The sequence below is a fragment of the Psammomys obesus genome, unplaced genomic scaffold (assembly GCF_907164565.1).
Source record: "Psammomys obesus unplaced genomic scaffold, mPsaObe1.curated_primary_1811, whole genome shotgun sequence".
Taxonomy (NCBI): domain Eukaryota; kingdom Metazoa; phylum Chordata; class Mammalia; order Rodentia; family Muridae; genus Psammomys; species Psammomys obesus.
Window position 1 is genome coordinate 25,037,639 of NW_026585797.1, and position 25,831 is coordinate 25,063,469.

General features: G+C 41.0%; 1 protein-coding gene across 5 annotated transcripts in view; it reads right to left on the reverse strand.

Annotated features, from left to right (window-relative positions):
- The window catches only part of Ncoa7 (nuclear receptor coactivator 7), a 138,085-nt gene that overhangs the window by 14,661 nt on the left and 97,593 nt on the right, over window positions 1-25,831 (reverse strand). For all 5 annotated transcript variants that reach the window (XM_055599332.1, XM_055599334.1, XM_055599333.1 and 2 more), the window contains one exon: window positions 2,123-2,270. In XM_055599332.1, coding sequence (XP_055455307.1) covers window positions 2,123-2,270 — 148 coding nt within the window. The remainder of the gene's footprint in view (window positions 1-2,122; window positions 2,271-25,831) is intronic.

The window sequence follows — 25,831 nt, forward strand, 5'->3', positions numbered from 1 at the left end:
CTACTTCCATCTTTCATCTCTTCCTTCAACAAAGGTCTAGACACAACCTTCCAGGTGAGTTTTCACTGTCTTTCACCTTTCTCAGTGGCTTTGGGGCTAACTGCCCAACTCTCTCCTCCTCTAGATCTTTGAGTGGACTGACTGATCTCTGTGGGTTCCTTCTTAGCCTCTTGTCTTTGGGTGTGGGTGTGTGTGGCCTCTTCTCCCCCTTGGGCCAATAATAGATGAGACCCACGTCCAAGATGAATAGGAAAAAGAAGGAAATACCTTCATCAATAGAGTGGCTTTGGCTCAGGATATTCAAGTCTATAGTCGGGAGGGGGTTAAGTCCCCATCATGGGTCTAAACGTTCTTTCTGGAGCTCCGAGTTGGGTGAAAGACCACACCCCTCGGTGAGAAAATTAATTTTTTTCTGTCACAGCATCCGTTCTGTTAATATTTACCAAAAGAAGTACAGCCAGGATGAAATAAGTCTCATGTCTGTTAACCAACACACTACTGTCACATCATCACAGTCTGACGGGCCTATGAGGCATCTATGAGCTCTGCACAAGAAGAGCTAGGTAAAAATAGGTGGTAACTATGGGGTGTCTGGGGGCTTTAATGCAAGTTATACTGCAGGGTAACAGGGTTCAAAGGCCAACTGAGAAGCTGGAGACAATGAATGTGATCCAGTTTTTATCTAAGAGTCCGGTGGCGACAGAAAGGAGGGTGATGGGAAGAGCTGTGGACGGTGCAGAGAGTAAAGTGCTTGCCTTGCAGGCTTGAGGATCTGAGCCCCATGCCTAGAACCCACAGGAGTACAAAGGCTGATGGTGCAGGGGGAGACAGGAGGACCCTTGGGACTGGACAGCCAATTTAGACTATTTGGCTACTTTCAGACTAATGAGAGACTCAAAAACAAAACAAAACAAAACAAAAAAAGAGTGGGTGATGCCTCTAAACTAAAGGAATCAAGCAGGAAGGAGAAAGCCTTTAAATACACACAAGATAATTGTGGCTGATAAGGCAGAAGTCAGCCTTAGAGAGGAAAACAGCCTCATTGCCCTGAGTCAGAAACTAAGAAAGCAATAATTGATCATTTAAAATGTCAAAGAGGGAGGATCAGAAAATAAGTCTGCCCAATTCCTCCTCCTTTGTAAAGTGAAAGGCAGGCCAAACTGGGATGCACAGATCCTGAAGTGGGCTTGAGAGCTTAAGAAAAGTGGTGAGAGGTTAGAAAAGGGAAAGATTTCTAGTTAGGAGTGAGAACCCAGATGGATTCAGAAACCACCCATTTCTTTTGGAACCTTTCTGCTTGCTTTGTAGCTTTTCTTTTGTTTTGTCTTTTGAGATGAGGCCTAGCCTATGTTGCCAAGGTTGATCTCACACTCTTGGACTCAAGCCATCCTTAAGCCTTTGCCTATGGAGTAGCAGGATGACAGGTATGTGCCACCATGCTTGGCTTTGCTCGTTAGGTTTTCTGTGGCAATGCTTGACTACCCAGGATCAGAGCAAGTGTGAGGGTATACTGTGTAGACAGTGGTCTAGATAGGGGTGATGGATGGTCAAACCTTTAAGTGACTCAGGTGCCCTGATGACTGGTACTGGGGATATTCCTGCATTCATTCACCATCTACCTAAGACAGGAGGATAGAAATGCTTTGAGGGGTTCAAGACAGGTAGAGAGTAGGATGGAGTCAAAGGACCAGACTCCAGAGAGATCCATGAAGATAAAAAAAATATATACATATATTTAGAGACAGAAAGGAGTGACACATTTCTCTTTGTTCCCTTATCTACCATCTTGGTCCTGTAAGTTTATTAGACTCAGAGACCTATCTTACCCATCTTTATACTACCAGAGATCCAGCCCAAAGAGGTAATTGGTACATGATGGCCTAAATGAATAAAGAGAACTCAGGATTGGCAAGCTGTAGCTGCCAGTCAAATCAAGCTCAGCATCCAATTTATATGGCATAGGAGACACAGTTTCAAAATGTATTTTAAGTGGTTAGAAAAAAAAAGGATAGTATCTATTACTAATAGTTTTTTTTTTTTTTTTTTTTTTTTTTTTTTTTTTTTTTTGTCTGCTTTGGCATTTGGGGGTCGCTACAGCTCATTCTGTTTTCCAGCTGTTTACCTCCCAGCTCTTGGTAGTCGGCTCGCTGAAGAAATTGTCGATCATGTTTAGTTCTTCCTTCTCCACCACCACAAAGCCTTGCTCCTTGGCATCCTTCCCATAGACATCAGGAGACCATTGAACAAAGAAGGTGTACAAGTGATCCACCCTGGAAGACATGTCCGTGATACACGTTAACGCCAACTCCACCTTCCTGGCAGGCATCAGTTGCGCCCTAAGTACCTGCGACAACCTTCTTCCTGCTTGGCAAATTGTTTCACTGAGTAGAAAATTCCCCACTGTCAAGGTTACCTTAGTGAGTAGCTTCCAAACTCAGAAAAATAGGCACCCACAAACAATGCAATAAGCCCACAGGCACCAACCACTACTGAAACTGCCTCAGTCTGAAAGGGAGATCAAGAGATGGGACAGAAAATGGAAAACCCCAGTGAAATGTTACACCAAATGTTTTTTTTTTTTTTTCTTCACTGACTTTCACTTATTGGATACACAGTAACTGGCAGAAAACAAAAACAAAAACAAAAACGTTGTCTTGAGGCTTTAGCTAGACACAAAGGCAAACTACAGTCCAAAAAGCTCTCTATAGAGCAAGATACATAACAGTTTTAATAACACCTCTCTAACAACTGGAACATGTACTTTTCAGGAACAACACTTATTTACAGTTGGAAGGAGACTTAGTGTTTACGGCACAGGCATGTCCTTTGTTTGTGGTTTCTCTGATTTCTTTCTTTCTTACTTGCTTGCTTTGCTTTTCTTTCCTTTTTAAAAAATTTTTTGAGACAGGGTTTCCCTGGGTAGCCTTGGCTATCCTGGGCTCACTTTGTAGACCAGGCTGGCCTCAAACTCATAGAGATCCGCCTGCCTCTGCCTCTGCCTCTGCTGGGATTACAGGTGTGCACCACCGCTGGCTCTGATTTCTTACACATATTTAGGGCAAAATTTTCTGAATCATCTCTCTGGCTATGATAAAAAAAGAATTGCTAGTGCTCAGCAGAAGATGGGGCCTCTCAGTTCCACAGCCTGCAGGATCCAATCTGCATGGACCAGTCCCAAACTCTAGGTTCTCTATCTACAACCATGACAGCAAGGGAAGGGGCAACAGGGAGGATCACATGGTTCTTAAAAATCTCTTGCAATTACAAAACGATTGCAATCTGAGGCACCTGCAAGAAAGTTGATGTAGGTTGCTTTTTAAGAAGCTTGTATCAAAATACTTTCACAAAACTGATAGTAAAATAAATAAAATCCCCACCCCAGTTCTAATCAAACTCCTTTAGACTTGCACCTGCCTATCTGCTCTTGTCCACATGTCTGCTCAGGCAAAATAAAGTCTTCTTTGTAATGGTAGCCAAGACATAACTGCAGTATGTGTAATGTTACATAATAACAGAGTTACTGTATTACTAACTCTTTGTACCAGTCTTTAATGACTACACTGCATATAAATTAATGAGCCATGCCCAGTCCACATTTCTATATCACCAGGATGTTTGCTTATAGGTTTCTTTCATTTTATAAATAATGTGGTTAAGGAAAAAAAAAAAAAAGACTTCCCATTCTGTATGCTCCCACATTGTCTGAATGATGGTGTCCTTTGCTATACAGAAGCTTTTCAGTTTCATGAGGTCCCACTTATTGTTGATCTTAGTGCCTGTGCTATCAATGTTTTGTTAAAAAAAAAAAAGACTTTTTCCTTTGCCAATGAGTTCAGGGCTACTCCACACTTTCTCTTTTATCAGGTTCAGTGTATCTGGTTTTATGTTGAGGTCTTTGATCCATATGGAGTTGAGTTTTGTGTAGGGTTATAAATATGGCTCATTTAGCATGCCATCCAATTTGATCAGCACCAATTTGTTGATTAACGCTGTTTTGTTCTGTTTTTTTTTTTTTTTCCCCAGTAAATATTTCTGCTTCTTTGTAAAAAAAAAATCAGATGTCCACATGTATTTATGTCTGGGCCTTCAGTTCAATTCCATTCATCAATGTATCTGTTTTTGTGGCAGTACCACATTTTTTTTTTTTATTACTATAACTCTGTAGTACAATTTGAGATCAGGGACAGTGATATCTCCAGCAATTCCTTTATCATTCTCAGTGTTTTAGTTATCTATTTTTTGGGGGGGGAGTGTTTTTGTGTGTGTTTTCATATAAAATTTTAAGGTGTCCACTGAAGCATTGTATTGGAATTTTGATGGGGACTGTAGTGAATCTATAGATTGCTTTTAGTAGTGAGCATTTTTATGATAGTAATCCTACCAATCCATATATTTGGGATCTATTTCCACCATCTGATATCCTCTTCAATTTCTTTCTTCAGTGCTGAACAGTTTTTATAATACAAGTCTTTCCCTTGTTTGGTTAAAGTTATTCCAAGATATTTTACTTTATTTGAGGCTATTATGAAAGGTGTTGTTTTCCTGATTTCTTTCTTAGTCCCTTTGTAATTTGTACCTAGGAAAGCTATTGATCACTGTGAGTTAATTTTGTAACCAGCTAATTTTCTGAAAGTGCTTGTTAGCTATAGAAGTTTCCTGGTGGGAATTTCTAGAGTCATTTATGTCTACCACCACATCATCTTCAAATAAAGATACTTCCACTTCTTATTTTCCTGTTTGTATCCTCTTAATCTCCATTAGCTATGTTATTGCTCTACTTAAGACCGAAAGTTCTCTATTGAAGGGAGAGAGTGGAAAACCTTGTTCCTGATTTTAGTGGAAATGCTTTAAGTTTCTCTCCATTTAAGTTGATGTTGGCCGCCAGCTTGTTGTAAACTGCATTTATTATGTTCAGGTATATCCCTGTATCCCTAATCCTTTCAAGATTTTTTTTTTTCATAAAAGCTTGTTGGATTTTGTCAAAGCCCTTCTGTATCTAATGAGATGATCATGTGTTTTTGTCTTTCAGTTTGTGGAGGAGTACATTTATCCATTTATGTATGTTGAAGCATCCCTGCACCTCTGGGATGAACCCTACGTGATCATGGTGTATTACCTTTCTGAAGTGTTTTTGGATTACATTGTTAGTATTTTATTGTGATTTCTTTGTGTGTGTGTGTGTGTGTGTTCATAACAGAAATTGATCTGTAATTCTTTGTTGTTGTTGTGTCTTTATGTGGTTTGAGCATCAGGGTAACTGTGGCCTCACAAAAAGAACTTTTGTTCCTTCTGTTTCTATTTTGTGGAAAAACCTGAGTGTTGGCATTATCTCTTCTTTGAAAGTCTGGTAGAATTCTGTAGAAAAACCATCTGGCTATGGGCTTTTTTGGTTGGTAGACTTTTAATTACTCCTATTTCACTAGGGGTTATAGATCTGTTTAACTTGCTTATCTGATCTTGATTTATCTTTAGTAGGTGGTATGTATTGAGAAAATTATATATTTCTTTTAGATTTTCCAATTTGTTAGAGTATAGGTTTTTAAAATATGTCCATATGATTCTCTGGATTTCCTCAGTGTCTGTTGTGAAGTCCTCCTTTTGCCTCTTATATTCTTAATTGGGACCCTCTCCTTCCTCCTTTTTGTAATTTGTCTAAGGGTTTGTCAATATTATTTTCTAGAAAAACCAATTCTTTGGTTTCTTTTATTGTTTTTGTTTGCTTGTTTCAATTTTATTCATTTCAGCCCTGTGTTTGATCATTTCTTGCAATCTACTCCTTTTGGGTGTTATTTCTTCCTCTTGTTCCAGATCTTTCAATTGTAGGGTTTTTTTAAAATGTAGACTTATAGTGTTATTAAGTTGTCTCTTAGAACTATGCTCATATAACTCATAAGTTTAGGTGTGTTGTGTTTTTATTTTCATTCAATTCTAGAAAGTTTTTAACTTCTTTTGTAATTTTTGTCTTAACCCACTTTTTGTTCAGAAATGAGTTCAGGTTCCACAGGTTTGTAAAGTTTCTATTGTTGATATCCAGCTTTACTCCATGATGGTCAAATAGTATACAGGGTGTTATTTCAATTTGCTTGTATCTTTTGATACTTGCTTTGTGTCTGAGTAAATAATCAATTTGGGAGAAAAATTCCATGAAGTACTGACAAGAAGGAATATATTTTGTGTGTTTGGGTGAAATGTTTTATAAATATCTGTTAAGTCCATTTGGCTTTTATATCAGTTAGCTCCAACACTTTTCTGTTTTTTGTTTGTTTGCTTGTTTTGGTCTGGATGGCTTGTCTATTGGCAAAAGTGGGTACTGAAGTCTCCCACATCAGTTTAAGTCATTTATATGATTTAAGCTATAGCAGTGTTTCTTTTATGAATTTGGGTGCCCTGTGTTTGGTGCATAGATGTTAAGCATTACAATGCCCTCTTGGTGGACTTTTCCTTTCATGAGTATGTCCTTCCCTATATGTCCTGATTAGTTTTAATTTGAAGTCTATCTTGTCAGATATAAAACTGGACACAACAGCTTGCTTCCTGGGCCCATTTGTTTGGAATTTCTATCTTTGATATTAAGGTGTGTTTCTTGGATTCAGCAGAAGAATAGATCCTATTTTCACATCCATTCTGTTAGTTTTTGTCTTTTTTGGTGTGTGTGTGTGTGTGTGTGTGTGTGTGTGTGTGTGTGTGTGTCTGTCTGTCTGTCCCTCTTTTGACCTCCTGGTCTCAATTATGTACTCCTTGTGTTTTCTTGGGAGTTGTTAACCTCTTTAAGGTTATAGTTTTCCTTCTAGTGCCTCCTGTGGGGCTGGATTTGTAGACAGATATTGCTTAAATTTGGTTTTATCATAGAATATCTTATTTTCTCCATCTATTGTGATTGAAAGTTTGGCTGAGTTTAATAATCAGGGATGACATCTGTGGTCCTCTGCAGTCTGTAGAACAGCTGTATAGGCCTGCCTGTCTTTCCGAATCAAAGTCTCCCTTATATGTTACATGGCCATTTTTTTTCTTGCAGCTTTTAATACTCTTTATTCTGTATATTTAATATTTTGATTATTATGTGCCAAGGGAAATTCTTTCTGGTCTAGTCTGTTTGGTATTCTGTATGCTTCTTGTACCTTGAGAGGCATCTTGTCCTTTAGGTTAGGAAAATTTTCTTCTATGATTTTTGTTGAAAGTATTGTGTGTGTGTGTGTGTGTGTGTGTGTGTGTGTGTGTGTGTGTCTTTAATCTGAGTTTCTTCTCCTTCTTCTATTTCTAGTATTCTGAGATTTGGTCTTCTCATCACGTACCAGATTTCCTGAATGCATTGTACCAGGAGTTTTTTAGATTTAATATCTTCTTTGGCTAAGGAATCCATTTCTTCTATCTTGTCTTCAATGCCTGAGTTTCTCTCTTCCATCTCTTGTATTGTGAAGTAAGGCTTGCCTCTGAGGTTCCTGCTCGAGTTCCTAATTTTTTATTTTCGGATTTCCTACTGTTTCAGTTTTCTTTATTGATTCTATTTCCAGTTTTACATCTTGAACTGTTCTATTCATTTCCTTCCACTGTTTGTGTTTCATTTTCATACGTTCCTTTAAGGGATCTATTCATTTCCTCTTGGAAGACCTTTGACATATAAAGGCTATTTTAAGTTCTTTGTCTTGTGCTTCAGCTATGTTGCAGTTCTCAGGGCCCACTATAGTAGGGTTGCTGTGCTCTAGCAGAGACATTGTAGTGAGTGTTATTGGTTGTAGTTTTTATGCTGGTGTTTAGGCCTGTGAGTTTGGAAAGATTGTAATTCTAGATTTTGACAACTGGTCTTGTCTTCATCAGGGAAATGTCCGTTCCTTCATTTCTGTTGCCCTGTCTGGTCCTTAAGAGAGTGTGTTGCCTGGTTGGAAATTCATCTGGGATGCTACTAGGTGTGGTCATTGGTGGTTTTCAGTAAAATATATGTATAGGTCTTGGTGGCTGATACTTAGGGATGTAGATGAGGTCCTCTCAGAGAAAAGCAGGGTGTTCCACCAGAACCTTCTCAGTCCCCTGGGAAAAGGGCAGAGAGTGGGGAGAAGCCACAAAAAGTCATCTGCTAGACAGCCAGTAATGAGAATAGGAACTTGGCTATGAAGGGAAGGAGAGAGGGAGTGAAGATCTAAAGCTTGCCTACCTGATTTGCGGACCTACTCGCGCCTCTGGTAGGTAGGAGAGGCTGGCAGCCTCTGAGGGAATGTCTACTAGAGGTGGAGGCTGGAAGGAAGTTCGGAGGGGAAGATCTGGGTGATCCACTAGAGATGGGAGAAGGGGTGCAGGGGCCAACAGCAGGTGGTCTGCCACAAAGCCGAGAATAAAACCAGGAAAATGAATTTGGAGGAGTGGTAGACGAGGTTACCTGTTCCCCTGGCTGTTCCCCTGGCTGGGAGTGGCCAGCTAGAGTTAGAAGCTTGGATAAAGGGGTGTCTGGCAGGGGTGGGGGGCTGGAGGGAAAGATCTGTACAGTCCAGTGGAGGATGGGGCAGAGAGGAAGGGGAGGTTGCAACAGGTGGTCTGGTGAGGATGTGGAATAAGGGGAACATCTCTCCCCACTGTTGGCAGGACTGCAACCTTTGACAGCTGTTATGGAAATCAGTGTGGCTGTTCCTCAGGAAGATAGGAACTGATCTACCTCAATATAGAACTATATCAGTCTTGGACATATATACTACCAGAGACACTTGCTCAACCATGCTCTTTGCTGTTCTAGTCATAATAGCTAGAAACTGGAAACAACCTAGATGTCCCTCAACAGATGAATGGATACCGAAAATGTTATACATTTATACAGTGGAATATTACACAGGCATTAAAAATGACATCATGAAAATCACAGGTAAATGGATGGAACTAGAAAAAGAAAAATCATCCTGGGTCAAGTAACCCAGACCCAGAAAGATAAATATGGCATGTATTCACCTATATATGGATATTAGCTGTTAAGTCAATAATTACCAGTTACAAATCTGTAGAACCACAGAGGTTAGGTTATAGAGTAAGGAGCTGGGAGGATGGGAACAGACAGAACTCCTTTGGAAAGGGAACAAGAGTAGTTATAGATGGATAGTGGGGGACTATAACAGGAGGAACAAATAGGGAGGGGAAAGAGGGGAATGAGGAGGGAATTCAGGGCCAGACAATTAAAATTAAGGGCTATTTGAGTAGTATGGAAACCAAATACAGTAGAAGTTTCCTTAAATACATACAAGTATGAAGGGGATCTAAAGAAGTCACCAAATAATGAGACATCTCTTTTCACCATATGAGGCTTCCAGTTCTCGGATTTGATTACATCTAATTGAGCTTTTGGCCAAAGGGGTCGCATGGGAATCCCAAACAACCCAGGCTGATGCCAAGAGTATAGGTAGTTTTCCACAAACTGACAGCAAAGCCCCATTGCTGAAGACCATACTCACACAACAAACTGAACTTGGAGAAGTCGAGCTGGTGCCTACACAGAGCTTTTGCTCCTATATGCTAGTGTCTAGTGTCTTTGGTACAGGAAGGTACTCTGCATGCTAAGGAGAAGTGTAAAACACCAACCAGGACACAAACCATTGGATCAACAATGGTGTCCTGCCTGCAAGACAAGTTAGCGCAACAGAGGCACAAAGCTTGTGGGAGTGACCAGCCAATGTGTGGTTTGTCTGCAGCCCCGCTCTGTGAGTTGGAACCCATACCTTTCACCGCTTGAGTGACCAAGAACATGAGAATAAATAGCCCAGGGGCCTAGGACAGAACCAATTACTTCTGTTCTAAATACAATAAAGTAATAAAGAAATACATAGCAATAAAATGACTCCTACTGACAGTCTGCTATATTCATAGATTAGTGTCTTACTCAGCCTTCATTAGAGAAGCTTTCTCCGGCATCGGGTGGCAACAAATACAGAGACCCACGCCAGATGTTGTCTAGAGAATGAGAAACCTTGGAACATTCTGTCCTAAACAGGGTGTCTCCATCAAACCCCTCCCCTCAGGGCTCAGGGAACCCTGCAGGAGTGCAGACAGAAACACATATACATACATACATACACACACATATATATACATACACATACCCACATATTCTCTTCTTTTACGTACAGGTCCTTTGCATATATTTAGTTTAGTGTTTTTATGGCATCCTTTAATGTGCAAATGAGTGGGTCTCTGAGTCTGAATATGCTTTTGTGCCTTTTCTTGTGCTCTTTTCCTTGTTTGTTTTTTCCTATTCTAATATTTTTGTATATTATATTGTATTGTATTGTATTATATTATATTATATTATATTATATTATATTATATTATATTATATTATAATCTAGTAGAATCCTGTTTGTTTTCAAATGAGAGACAGAGAAAGTGGGGTGGATCTAAATAGGAGGGGAGGTAGGGAGGAGCTAGGAGGAGCAGAGGAAAGGGAAAAATGCAATCAGGATATATTATGTGAGAAAAAAAGTCTAATTTCAATAAAATTAATTTCCTTATTAATCTCACAAATAAAGATGATTATTATGAATGCCTAATAATCTTTTCTTTTTATTAAAGATTTATTTTCTTTTTATTAAAGGATTAATTACAATCCTTTCTTTTTATTATTCTCTATTTTATCATCCCATAAGAGTATACCAACAGCTTCCTCATTTTTCCTTTTATAGCTACCCAGAACTTTGCCAGGTGGACCTACATGGTTTATACAGCCGTTCAATATAGTTGGACATGTGAGTTGTTTCCCAGATATGCTGTCACAGATATTGCTATGAGCAATCCACCTTGTATGAGTGTCACTTCACACATGTACAGATAAAGCTTCCCTTTATATTCCCATGAACTCTCTGCCATGCAGGCACTATGCGGGCCCAACCCTGATTTGCCTCCAGGAACAAACAGGCTTGGATGTGTTGAGGGCAGTGTGGCTGCAGACTAGGGCTTCACTGTCAAAGACACAATCTGGTGTAATTATAATCACACAAACATTAATTCTGGAAAACTCCATTGCCCTGTGTAGGGATTATATTACAGTTGTCCCCTACACCTCCCTACTAGCTATTCACCCGGAAAACATGAAATTAATCACTACCCCAGAGAGGATCGATAAAAACTGGAGTTACAGACTATTGTGAGCTGCCATGTGGGTGCTGGGAATTGAACCTGGGTCCTTTGGAAAGAGTAGCCAGTGCTCTTACATGCTGAGCCTTCTCTCCAGATACTCACTCTAACTTTTATAAAAGAGACATTTGTTAAACAGTACATGTTCATATTAGGGAAAAGAAAGTCAAATGTGGGCAGCACAAATGGCTTCCTGATTGCTTGTGGCTGGTTTCTGTGTGAAAAGAGAAAAGCGGCTTTAACACTTGGGATATAGCTATAGCTTGCCAGGCCTCAGTGTTACTAGTGGCTGCTCTGTCACTCACAGCTGCTGGTCTGTCACACACAGCTAGGCCCTGATGTTTTCCTGTTAGCCATAAAAAATTACAGAGACCATCAATCAGATGAGGACACCCTGGGCAAAGACAAAAACCCATTCCAGTGCTGTGTGAACTCCGATAAGGAGCATGAATTGTCTAGGCACAAAGTGGCCACACCCATGCTGCTTCTATCAGTAATGTGACTTGTGTCCAGTCTTCCCTTGCTTCTAGGTGAGATTTCCTCAGAAGCCTAATCATGGCAGTGGTTGTCTCCCAAGGATGTCCTGCCTAGAGCAAAGCACTGCTTTCTTTAAACCATCACCTCGTGCAAACCTAAAGCCCGTAGATGCTCCCTAACTCTTCTCCTCCCCTCCAAAGACTTCTAGTGCTGGGTATCAAACTCCGTGACTGGTGATGCCATTGTACAATTTCAGTATCAAAAAAGCATTCAAAAGGGCAAGTCATGAGAACTCTCCCTGCATCCCTCACAGGTAAAGGTGATGGCTTTACTCCTTTGTGCATTTTTAGTGTTTTGTAAGTAGGTGTGAATACAAATGCTCTCGGGCAAGTACTCTGCCACTGAGTCACACCCGCACTTACTGAGTCACAAGATTCCCCCAGTGTGGACTGCTCCATCACAGAGTCTACCCAAGTCGTTAACCTTCAGCGTGCTCCCGTGGCTCCCAGGGCACTGCACCCGAGACAGAGCTTCCTGCGCACTCACTGCCTGCATCAGCCACTCTGATGTTCTGGATTATCAGCTCTGGTTGGGATTGGGTATTGAACTCCACCAATTATCCTTATACTTAGGGGTTTGGGCTCTGAAGTCAGCCATCTGTATCATGTCCAGGATTGGTCTCCTGAGGTGCCCACCAGGATTCTTACTATCACACTGCAAATTCTCTGCTTCTTCCACATTGTAACTGAACTACTTCCCAGTCCCTTTCCTAGCTAAGAACATAGACATTTTGATTATTTTTTTGGAACCACAAGGCACGTCTACGTCTCTCTTATAGGGAAGTCCTCGTACAGGACGGATAGGTATTGAAGAAACACCCACTGTGACAAACGCTGGGACTGCGTTAGACTATGTTGCTTTGGAAAACACAAGGAAACCAAGAAGAGTGACAGCTTGGACTTAGTTCCGCATTCCTGCTGAGATATTATGAGAAACACAAGCTGTGAAAGTGTACGTCAATACAGAGTTTTAGGGAAGAACCAATCTTGACAACTCCTAGTCACTTCCCTTTCTGGTAACAAAGACCAACATGCCCTGGATGAGCATATCAGTGGTTCAATTTAACTCTAGACATAAGGAAGGGGGATAAGGTTGGCTTACTACTTCGTGGTGAGAACGGAAGTGGAAGGTTGTCTGCTTGAGGGAGACAAATGGTTGCCACAACCCACAGGGAAGGTGTATCTGGGCGGAAGGCTAAAGAAAGGCAAGGTGATGAAAGTTTGGGGCACCTCTTAAGGGGAACCCAGTGCTTTAGAGTCTTTTGAAGTTCAGTCTTAATGGAGTTTGTCTGGTAGCGTTCGATGGTCATAGAGAGGCAAGTTCAGAGAAAAGGGGCAGCATTCCCTTTCTCTACCTCATCACTCAGAGGGGAGACATCTGCAGGGGCCTCGGGGAGTACTGCACTCCTGCCCCGGGTATTTAAGGAGGCAAAGTTGTCATGATGCAATTGCTGAAATGTAGAGCAAGTTTCCTGCCACTGGAAGCTTGTTAAGCATGTTAACAAGCATGCTAAGGAAACAGGTTACACGTGCGTACGTGTGTCTCTTGGAAGCTGTAACAAATGGAGGTGGGTGAGTGAAAATGAGGACATGACTGGTGCAAAGTATGGATGAGGAGGATTTTACTGTAGACACGGTGGAGATAACAGCCAGAGGCATCTGGAAGGGTCCAGGCTGAACTAGGCCATGAGAGGAAAGGGATGGGGGAGGGGAGAGAGCGAGAGCGAGAGCGAGAGCGAGAGAGAGAGAGAGAGAGAGAGAGAAAAGGGGGTGTCAAGAGAGGCCAAGAATGAACCAAGAGAGAAGCCACATGGCCAAATGCTTGTATAGGAATGAGAAGGTGGGGGTTGGGAAGTGAGGGCCCCTGGATGCAGGGGTTTAGAGTAACTGACAGGCTGAGATGTGCTGGGAGGAGACATAGGTACTGAGTGAGCCTAGAGGTCAGTTAGCTTTAGTATGCTAATACCACCACAGTTAGCCATTTGTCCCAGGTGTCTTTGGGACCTGCCAAGGGGGGGGTTTACAGTTTTGATATCAAGTATTCTTGTCTACCAGTGCCATTCTTTCTAGAAGTCTTCTCAGCCGGGGTTGCAATCTGGGAGGCTCAGGCCAAGAGGCTTTTTTTTTTTTTCTATCTCAGCCTGGGACTGCCAAAAACTCAGTGAATGATCAATGAAACGTTCTGGGTTTGCCTATGTTCAGAGCCATGTATTCTGAAGTAGCCAGTTGAGGGTCTGGAGCAGCAAGGGTCAGTGTCATATTCTGATTCTGCGCTTGTGCTTTCAATGGCGGGGTCCTCTCTAGAGAAGGGGGAAAGCTCAGAGTCACAAAGGTGTTAGTAATCCATAGAGAGGGCGGCTTCGTGTTATAACCAACACTGAGGAAAGGGCAAAGGATTCCTATAGAAGATAACCTACGAGTTATTCTTTCTATAAGGAAGGCTATGGCTGCCTGCCTCAAGGACCTTACACTGTTAAAATCATCCTGCAAGTCAAGAATTGTCCAATATAAAGATAAGAAAGCAGAAGTTGCCAGCAGTGGAAAAATGTGTCCAAATAACCCTTCCCTAGACCTGTTCCAGCCAGCTCAGGCTGACTGCCTTTTAAAGACTCCTGTAGGTAGGTCTACTTTTCATTTCCATAGAACAAGGTCACACATCACAATTACTTCCCTAGTTTGAGGCTGTTAACAAAGCTTATGTAAATATCAGCATTGTCCTTGTTGGCCCTCAGGGCCCCTGATTTCCAATTCATATTTCTGTTCCTAAAATTCTGTTCCCTAGATAGGCACACAGCACAGTAATTCAGGGCCAGGCCTCACCAGTTGACACGTGTACTGGAGTCAGGGAACCGGCACGGCACTGGGTTCTGCCCCAGTAGCTATAAAAGTTCTCCCTTGCCTGGGAAGCCACCAGGAAAATGAGATGGCAAACTGCACAAGGTACATTCTCATGGGAAATGCTCACATCTTTCCTTTCAGACACCCGGGATACACGAACACCCTTAATTCTTTCAACATCAGCTGCCCACAAACTATTAAATCACCCTCATTTTCTTACGTAGTCAGGGACATCATTCGAGGATTCTGAGGGAAAAGTTAAAGGAATGAAGAATTTAAAAATTAAAAACCTCTCCGCAAGAGAAAAATTTAAATAGATTTGGAATCAATTTACTGAAGTTCAAAGGTCCTTTGAGACCAAATGGAAGAAATATGTTTCCTATCCCATCGCTCTTTCCAAGGCTTTGTGCTTAATTCCCTTCCTTTGTTTATATTATGTGAACTGTTTGGGGGATGGAGAGGGATATGACTGAGTTGCAGTTGCCTTCAGTTTATTTAGCTGAATTCTTGGACTGGTTCTTTATAATGGGGTTTTCCTAGCTGTTACTTTCCGGAACTCAACAGACCTCATGAAATAAAGCTCAGGTCCTCAGATTCCCCAGCTTGTCGCTCTGGATTCCAATTGCCCACTGCTTCATTCCAACTAGAGTCATTCATCTACATTCATGACTCCTCTTCTGCCTCAAATTCCCCCAGCTACTTGGTTCCTCTGGGATTCACACGGTTCTAAGCCAATCTGGTCACTGCCACCTGTGTTCTGACCCCTGTGGCCTGGGATCCCGTCAGGTCCCACACAAACAGGCTCTGTTTTCTAACTTCGCCCACAGGGGACCTGCTCTTTGCTTATGCATAATGGACCCTTCCTCCACACACCCGACAATCACGGATCATGTGGAACCCTTTCTGTTCCTCACAGTGCTGTTAGTCCCCTCTGCTGCTTCCCACTCACAGCCTCCTACCTGTGCCTTCCTTAAAGATTTTCTATCTCAGCCTTTTCTAGGACTGCCAAATACTCAGTGAATGATCAATGAAATGTTCTGGGTTTGCATATGTTCAGAGCTGTGTATTCTGAAGTAGCCAGTTGAGGGTCTGGAGCAATAAGGGTCAGAGTCATACTCTGAGTGAGTTCTGGGCTTGTGCTTTCAATAGCGGGATGCTATTATTCACTGCATGAACAAGAGATCCCCCTGCAACTTCCGACAGGAACCTAGTTCTCTGCATTTCCTCTTCTGCCTGTTGTTACCCTTTGTTCTGCTTGGTATCAGGCCCACTCCTTGCCAGTTTTCGCCATTCTGTCCCCCTACTCTCCCACGATGTCTGTCCTTCTGCGTCCTTCATGTTGATCCTTAAGCCTGTGTACATTTCTCCACCCTTAGGTTCCTTCCCATTCTTCATCTTGTTTTCAGAGTGTAGTATTTGGGCTAGCACATTCCTTTTCAATCCTGAATTCATCTGTTCTGATCTACTATTTAATATATACCATTGGTAATCAGTCTGCCTCACGTACTTCTGAAAGGAGGCAGAGCGTTAGGAAAATGCTGTTCCCTTTGTCACAGTTTAGTGAAACTGTTTTTTTTTTTTTTTTCAAGTCACTGACTATGCAAAACAACAGTATCTCAATCCTATGGCCCTGACGGCCCTGACCTTAGAAAGCCTGCTGAGGCTTGAGAGGCAAAGTGATTCACCTTGTGGTCTGGTCCCTGATGAATCAGCATCCTTGGGACATTATCCAGGACTTTTCTCAGAGCCAGCACCATTACCAGTAATTATGGCCACTATAGCTGCCAACTGGTTCTGAAGTGGTGTATTGTAATATGCATCACAAGGAAGCAGAAAACTTGGTCACATATTGGATCTTGGGAAAAGCTAACTTTTTAAGAGGAAGTAGATCTGGTGCTGAAATGAGGTCAAGAAGAAAGGAAGGGTAGAGGCTGATTGTATAAAATGCAAAGCCAATCACTTCACCTGGCTCCAAAAACCTCTTCTAGCATCTTAAGGTTAAAGGATTAATTCAAGCTCTGTGTAGCTGTTTAAGGTCCTTGCTTTGTGCCACATTCTTAAATATGCTACTGGTTCAGACACAAGGTCCATGTTCATTTCTAATATAGGCTGATTCTATCATCTGTCTATCTAGCTGTCTGTCTGTCTATCTAGCTATCAGTTATCTATCTAGTTATCATCTATTATCTATCATCCACCTATTTATCATCTATCTGTTAACTATCATCTATCTATCTATCTATCTATCTATCTATCTATCTATCTATCTAATCATCTGTCTATCCATGCATCTTTAGAAAAAGCATTAACAGAGGTAAGTATGATAGAGAAATATCTATGAACTGGGGTATGCAAAGCCTTCCCAGGTGCCACAGCTGAGCTGGGTATTGAGGGAGGCAAAAGAGTTTATCACTGGAAGAAATTGAAAGGTTTTCTGTTGCCTGAAACATGTGTAGAAACATGGCATTGAAATAGTATACTGCTGCTCTAATAAGAACAAACTGGATTTAGCAGAAGGGAAGAGGGACACTGTGGTCAGGCCTCGGATGACTTTGTATAGAGGCCTCTCTAATGGAGATAGGACTGTGACAACATAGGTCTTTATTTAGAGTTCTCAGATGGTGGGTCACCGAGAAAAGAAAGAAAGAAAAGAAAAAGTGAAGACAAAGAATTTAAATTGCCCATTGACTATGAAAGATGCTATAGGGTTTCCTATACAAACAAAAGCAAAAAAAACAACTACTAATAGGTCTCCCACATGACCCAGCTACCCCACTGCTGTTATTTACCTTGGACTGCAAACCAGCAGATGACATAAACACATGCACATCAATGTTAACTGTAGCACCATTTAGAACAGCTACATTATGGAGTCCACCTAGCATTCAACAGGGAAGTAATGGGTAAGGAAAAGGTGGTATAAATGCACAACAGTAATTTTTTTGGCCATAGAGAAGGTCAAAGTTATGTTGTTTGCAGAAAAATAGATGCAACTGGAGACTATAATATTAACTAAACAAGGCCGATCACAGAAAGACAAATATCTTGTATTTCTCTTATTTATGAGTCTTATTTATTTATACAGATAAATAAATTACATACATATATGAATAAGTCTAACTTGGAGTTACCAAATAGTTGGGAGTGGGAGCCAAGACCCAATTAGACAGCTCTCGCCACCAAATGCAACTTCTAGTCCTGGGAATGGGTTACGTTTAATTGAGTTCTTAGCCAAAGAGGTCTCATGGATACCCCCCAAACCGCCCAGGCTATCCAAAGGTCTTGGTTACTCTCCACAGCTGATGGTAAAGCCCTTTCACTGAAGAAAGCACTGAATATGCAGAAGTCAAGCTGGTGGCTACCTGGAGCCTTCACCCCTTCTGACTAATGTTCATGATACTGAAAGGTACCCTGCACACTACCAGAGGAGAAAGGTAAACACCAACCCCGTTAGAAACCCTGTGATCTACAATGGTGGTCTGCAAGATATGCTGGTGTACTAATGGCACAGAATTTGTAAGCAACCAACCAATATCTGATGGGATTTGAGGCCCACTTCATGAAATGAATGGAACCCATGTCTGACACTGCCGAGGTGGCCAAGAATCTCAGACTGAATAAACCAGGAGCCTAGGGAAAAACCAAACTACTGCTATGCTAAAGAAACGTAGCAATAAAATGACTTCTGATGGCATTCTGTTATACCCGTAGATCAGTGTCTTCCATAGCCATCATCAGAGAACCTTCTCCAGCAGATGATAACAAATACAGAGACCAATAGCTGGACAATGTACTAAGATTGAGAAACCTTGGGACACTCACTCCTAAATGGGATGTCTCCATCAAATGCATCCCCTCAGGCCTCAGGGAACTATGCAAAATAGGAGGAAGAAAGATTGTTAAGAGCCAGTAGGGATGGAAAACACCAAAGAAACAAGCTCTTATAAACAGAGCTGGACTGATGAACATATGAACTCAGAGACTGTAGCAGCATGCACAGGTCTAAACCAGATGGCTCCCTGTACTGAGAAGGTAAGTGGACACAGTCCCCATTCCTAACCCAGATGCTGTTTCCAATTCATAGGCAAAGGAAAAATTAATTTCCATCATGGAATCTCACACTTAAAGGTAGGCCCCATATTCAGCCGTAGATGGCCAACACAAAATGAACTCATTTATGTTATTGGAGGTTTTTTTTTTAAATTTTTTAAATTAATTAATTGACTCACAATGCTTTGTCTTGGCAATTTTTATTTTTACCATATAGATCTTTTGCTTATATATTATGGTTTCTGATTCTGCTTTTATGTGTTTCTTGTGCTTTTTCTTTCACTCTTCTCTTTTTCCATTTTTTTAAATCCTATTCTGGTTTGCTTTTATCATTTTATGTTTTATTATTATTATTACTTTAGATGTTTATATTCTAATGAGAGAAAAAGAAAGGATGCGGTTTTGGGTAGATGAGGAAGTGGGGAGGGGAACTGTAATAAGTAGAGAGAATTTTGTAATTTTGGTTTAAGAAAACACAGAAATATTATGGGAATGTTTTTGTTTTAATCCCAGGTGTGGGGATGTAGGCTGCTTCACAGCAGGTGACTATGATTTACCTCCTGTTCTAGCAGAGGTGCAATTTTGTCAGCAACAGACAAAATTCTGTGATGTTTGGAATTCTGCGGACCTTTCAGAAGGTATATAAATTCTAGGGCCCTGAACGGTACGGTGGGTTGTTGGTTACTCTTTGGTTGCTGTTGTTTGAGATTTGTTAAGTAGCTGTTCATAAAGAAGAAAAAACAACAGGAAGAAATCAGATATCCTGATGGCTAAAATCAAACTTGCCCCAAGGAGCTAGATGCCCCTAATGAGAAGGAAGTAGTCTAACATTGCCCTCTTTCCTCTCTATCTTTTTTTTCTCTCATACCTAGTGTTGAAAGGATGGGAAAGGGTAGAGAAGGATAGAAGAAAGAAAAACCCACCAAGTAGCAAAACCATAGTAATCAGAATGTAATGGATAGGGGAAAAACTTACATTTAATTAAAAAAAAAATCTATCTTCCTCTGTGAAAAGCAAAGTTGTTCAAGTTTTACCCCAGTGCCACATAACTGGATATCAGCCATTAAGATATGTACCACACCTTTGGAAGAAAATTCCTCCTAACACAGCACCAAGACACACCTAAGCCACAGGCTTAAAATGGGACCTTTGGGTTGAACAGGAACTCAACTGACAAGGGAGAAATCTTTACAGGAGCAGTGACTGGCAGGGCAGGCAGGGCATGCCCTCTGCTTACTGAATGGGTGAGTGACTGAGTCAGTCCTGGGTATAAGCTTACAAGGATTACATCTTACCTTAAGGCTACTATTTTCTAAAGTGTGGCAGGGTGTCAAATATTAGATTTCCATTTAATATTTCAGGACTAGTTGATCAGAGGTAAGAAAATTAGAAAATGAGACCACAGACAGAGCAAACTACTGCACTTGAAATCTCCTAATAAGTGTTTTTTGTCATACACAAAATGAAGAGAGAGGGGGACTGAAGGAGGGAGCAAAGGAGGGAGAAAATGGTTACTATGAAAGACGTGGAGATGCTCATTGTTGGCTGTGGTGCACATTTCACAATGCATACAAATATGATATAATTTAGACCCTGACACTATAAAATTTTTAATTGTTAACATTGCTTAAATCTAGTTGAAAAAATATACTTCATTGTTGTGGCTCGCCAATAATATTAAGAAAGCTCTTTTAACAATTACTATCCAAAACAACAACTGTGGTTATCAAATGGATAACTTAAATGTAAATAAAACCCAGAGTTTACATCAACATCATTCTTGGAGGCCCTGGGCTGGCATCCGTAGACTGCTTCAGTACCTGAGGCCTGCTTTTGGGTCTGCTGGCTCTTTACATTAAACTGCAGTTAATGTTAAAAACAGGAAGATCTAGCACAAATAATCACACAGCTAAAGGCTATAGAAGTTGTCTCCAGAGGACTCAGTCCTTGGCCTGTGCCTTGGCCCAGTCCCCAGGCATTTAAGCTGCAATGGAAAACCCCCTCATCTCGGGTATCAAGGACAACACAAGAAAACCTACAGAATCAGCTAACCTGGGCCTATAGGGGGCTCATGGAGACTGAACTGCCAACCGCACAGCATGCATAGGATGGACGTAGGCTCTCTGCACATATGTAACAGTTGTGCACCTGTGTCTTCACGTGGGACTCCTAAAGCAGGAGCATGGGCTGTCTCTGACTACTCTGCCTGCCTTTGGATCTCTTTCCCCTAAACCGGGCTTCCTTGTCTAGCCTCAACAGAAGCTGCTCCTAGTCTCACTGCAGGTTGATATGCCAAGGAGGGTTGATGTACTTGGGGGCTACTCCTTTTCTGAGGGGAAGGGGAGGAGAGGTAGATGGGGCCAGAAGCTGAAAGGGAGGGACTGGGGAGAGAGAAAAGAGGAGAAGCTACAATCAAGATGCAAAGTAAATAAATAACTTAATAAGTAAAAGAAAAAAAAAAAGAAAGAAAACCCCTTCATCTGTAAGACCCCATAGGTTCTCTGAATCCTGAAATATTAAAACATATATGTGTATGTATGCAATTTAAAAAAAGGAAATCATGAAATTTGCAGGCAAATGGTGGGAGCTAGAAAAGAAATCCTGAGTGAGGTAGCCCAGAAGCAGAAAGTCACACATGGTATATGTGTGACTTTCACACATGGTATACTTATAAGTGGATATTAAACCTACAGTATAGGATAAGCATACTAAAATCTGTACACCTAAAGAAGCTTAGCAAGAAGGAGGACCCTGGATCAGATGATCAGTCACTCAGAAAGGTAAAGGGGACAGACATCAGAAGAGGGAGAAAACAGGAAACAGGACAGGAGCCTACCACAGAGGGCCTCTGAAAGACTCTACCCAGCAAGATATCAAAGCAAATGCTGAGACTCATAGCCAAACTTTGGGCAGAGTGCAGGGAATCTAATGAAAGAAGGGGAAGACAGAAAGAGCCTGGAGGGGACAGGAGCCACACAAGGAGAGCAACAGAACTAAAAATCAGGGCACAGGGGTCTTTTCTGAGACTGAAACTCCAAACAAGGACCATGCATGGAAATAAACTAGAACCTCTACACAGATGTAGCCCATGGCAGCTCAGTCTCCAAGTGGGTCCCCTAAATGGGAACAGGGACTGTCTCTGACATGAACTTATTGGCTGGCTCTTTGATCACCTCCCCCTGATGGGAGAGCAGCCTTACCAGGGCACAGAGGAAGACAATGCGGCCAGTCCTGATGAGATCTGATAGACTAGGGTGAGAAGGAAGGGGAGGAGGGCATCCCTTTCACTGGACTTGAGGAGGGGCTTGGAAGAAGATGAGAGAGGGAGTGTGGGATTGGAAGAAGATGACGTTGAGGACTACAAATGGGATACAAATAAACTGTAATTCATTAAAAAATAAGTATCTAAATCAACAAAATCAGAACTAAAAAGGGGGACATAAGAATAGACACTGAGGAAATCCAATCATTAGGTCTTACTTCAAAAGCCTATATACCACAAAATTTGAAAATCAAAATAAAATGGACAACTTTCTGGATCAATTCTACTTACCAAAGCTGAATCATGACCAGGTAAATGAATTAAATAGTCTTATATCACCTAAGGAAATAGAAGCTATCATCAAAAGTGTTCCATCCAAAAATAGCTCAGGGCCAGATGATTTAGCACAAAATTCTACCAGACCTTCAAAGAGAGTTAACACCAATACTCTTCAAACCATTCCATAAAACAGAAGCAGAAGGAACATTACCAAACTCATTCTATGAAGCCACTATCACCTTGGTACCTAAACCTCACAAAGATCGATTGATGCAAAAATACTCAACAAAATATTCACAAACCGAATCCAAGAACCCATCAAAGATATCATCCACTATGACCATGTAGGCTTCATCCCAGGTATACAGGGGTGGTTCAATATATGTAAATGTATTAATGTAATTCACCATACAAACAAACTGAAAGAAAAAAAACACATAATAATCTCCTTAGATGCTAAAAAAGCATTTGACAAAATCCACCACCCATTCATGTTTAAAGTCCTGGAGAGATCAGGGATAAAAGGCACATACCTAAATATAGTAAAGGCAATATACAGCAAACCTATAGCTCACATCAAACTAAATGGAGAGAAACTTAAGCCAATCCCACTGAAATCAGGAACAAGGCAAGGCTGCCCACTCTCTCCATATCTCTTCAACATGGTTCTTGAAGTCTTTGCTAGAGCAATAAGACAAATAAAGGAGATCAAGGGGATTCAGTTTAGAAAGGAAGAAGTCAAAGTATTACTATTTGCAGATGATATGATAGTATACATTAAGGAGGGACCCCAAAAATTCTACCAGAGAACTCCTACAGCTGATAAACACCTTTAGCAAAGTGGCTGGATACAAAATTAACTTAAAAAAAATCAGAAGCCCTCCTGTATACAAAAAACAAATGGGCTGAGAAAGAAATTGGGGAAACAACACCCTTCACAATAGCCACTAATAACAAAGTACCTTGATGTAACTGTAACCAAGCAAGTTAAAGACTTGTATAAAAAAACTTCTAGTCTCTGGAAAAAGAAATAGAAGATGTCAGAAGATAGAAAGATCTCCTATACTCATGGCTCAGCAGGATTAACATACTAAAAATGGTCATCTTACCAAAAGCAATGTACAGATTTAATGCAATTCCCTTTAAATTACCAACACAATTCTTTCCAGACCTTGAAAGAAAAATTCGCAACTTCATATAGAGTAACAAGAAACCCAGGATCACTACAAAAATCCTCTACAATAAAAGATCTTCTGGGGGTATCTCCATCCCTGATCTCAAGCTGTATTATAGAGTGACAGTAATAAAAATTGCATGGCACTGGCAAAGAAACAGGCTGATGGATCAATGGAATTGAATAGAAGACCCAGAAATAAGCCCACACATTTATGGACACCTGATTTTTGACAAAGATGCCAAAACCATACAATGGAAAAAAGACAGCATCTTCAACAAATGGTGCTGGTCTGACTGGATATCTACATGTAGAAAATGCATGTAGATTCATATTTATTACCCAATACAAAACTGAAGTCCAAGCAGATCAAAGACCTCAACATAAAACCAGATATTAAACCTATTAGAAGAAAAAGTGGGGAAGAGCCTTGAGCTCACTGGCACAGGAGACAACTTTCTGAACAGAACACCAACAGCACAGGCTTTCAGGTCAACAATCAATAAATGGGACCTCAGGAAACTGAAAAGTTTCCATAAAGCAAAGGACACTATTGTCAGAACAAAACAACAGCCTACAGATTGGGAAAGGATCTTCACCAACCCTATATCTGACACAGGGCTAATATCTAGAATATATAAAGAACTCAAGAAGTTAAACAGCAAGAAATCAAGTAATCCAGTTAAAAAAATGGGGTACAGAGCTAAACAGAGAATTCTCAATAGAGGAATATCGAATGGCAGAGAAACACTTAAAGAAATGATTAACATGTTTACTCATCAGGAAAATGCAAATCAAAACAACCCTGAGATTTCACCTCACACCCATCAGAATGGCCAAGATCAAGAACTCAAGTGACAACACATGCTGGAGAGGATGTGGAGAAAGGAGAATCCTCCTCCATTGCTGGTGGGAATGTGAACCTGCACAACCACTTTGGAAATCAATCTGGTGCTTTCTCAGACAATTAGGAATAGTGGTACCTCAAGATCCAGCTATACCACTCCTAGGCATATATCCAAAAGATGCTATAGTATTCAACAAGGACATTTGCTCAATCATGTTTGTAGTAACAACCAGAAGCTGGAAACAACTCAGTTGTACCTCAGTTGAGGAATGGATACAGAAATTGTGGTACATTTACACAATGGAATACTACTCAGCAATTAACAACAAGGAAATCATAAAATTTGCAGGCAAATGGTAGGAACTAGCAAAGATCATCCTAGTGAGGTATCCCAAAAGCAGAAAGACACACATGGTATATACCGCCTTATAAGTGGATATTAGGCATATAATAAAGATAATCATACTAAAATCTGTACACCTAAAAAAGCTAAGCAAGAAGGAGGACTCTGGATAAGATGTTCAATCTTCATTCAGAAAGGCAAAGGGGATAGACATCGGAAGAAGGTGAAAATAAGGAAGAAGACAGGAGCCTACCACAGAGCCTCTGAAAGATTCTACCCAGCAGGGTATTAAAGCAGATGTTGAGACTCATAACCAAACTTTGAGCAGAGTGCAGAGAATCTCAGGAAAGAAGGCGGAGATAGAAAGACCTGGAAGCCTCTGGAGCTAAACAAGGAGAACAACAGAACAAGAAAATCTGGGCACAGGGGGTCTTTTCTGAGACTGATACTCCAACCAAGGACCATTCATGGAGATAACTTAGAAGCCATGCTCAGATGTAGCCCATGGCAGCTCAGTCTCTAAATGGGCTCTCTAGTAAGGGGAACAGGGAGTATCTCTGACATGAACTCAGTGGCTGGCTCTTTGATCACCTCCCCCTGATGGAGGAGCAGCCTTACCAGGCCACAGAGGAAGACTATGAAAGTCAGTCCTAATGAGACCTGATAGGCTAGGGTCAGAGGGAATGGGAGGAGGATCTCCCCTATCAGTGGACTGGGGAAGGGGCATGGGAGGAGATGAGGGAGAGAGAGAGGGTGGGATTGGGAGGGGACAAGGGAGATGCTACAGCTGGGATACAAAGTGAAGAAATTGTAATAAATAAAAATTATATTTAAGAAAATAGATAGGTTTAAAAATATTTAAAAATGCAGACAAAAAAAAAAGAATAGTGAAAATATTTACACCAATAACTAATAACCATGTGGTTATCCAGCATGTTTCCTTGCTGGGCTTAGCTTAGAAATGTTTTGATTTCCTTTCCTTTCTTTTCCAACAACATTCTCACCTTAAAACATCACAATAATATCCTAGTACAGCACAGGCTTGGGGTGCATTAGCGTTAGAGGGCAGGGGGCCTGGTTCAATCCCCAGCACCGAAATAAATAATAAAATAAAGAAAAAGAATAAAGGGAAAAGAAAAGATTAACAGTGATAAATCAGAGGATTTTCATTTGAAAACACACCTGGTTAGACCAAGCGGAAGCCATGTTTTCCCAAAAAGTATTCTTTAGTGAATGTCCAACATTCATGAAATGGCACCAACATTCATTAGTGAATCCACTTTAGCCCTGATCCCACTGCAAGCAAAGTGGCCTCTGATCAGAAAATTTCCTATTAACTGTGGTTAAAGAGTGCACGGCAGAACACTAGATTGGCTTGCAACTGTTTTACTTCATCCTT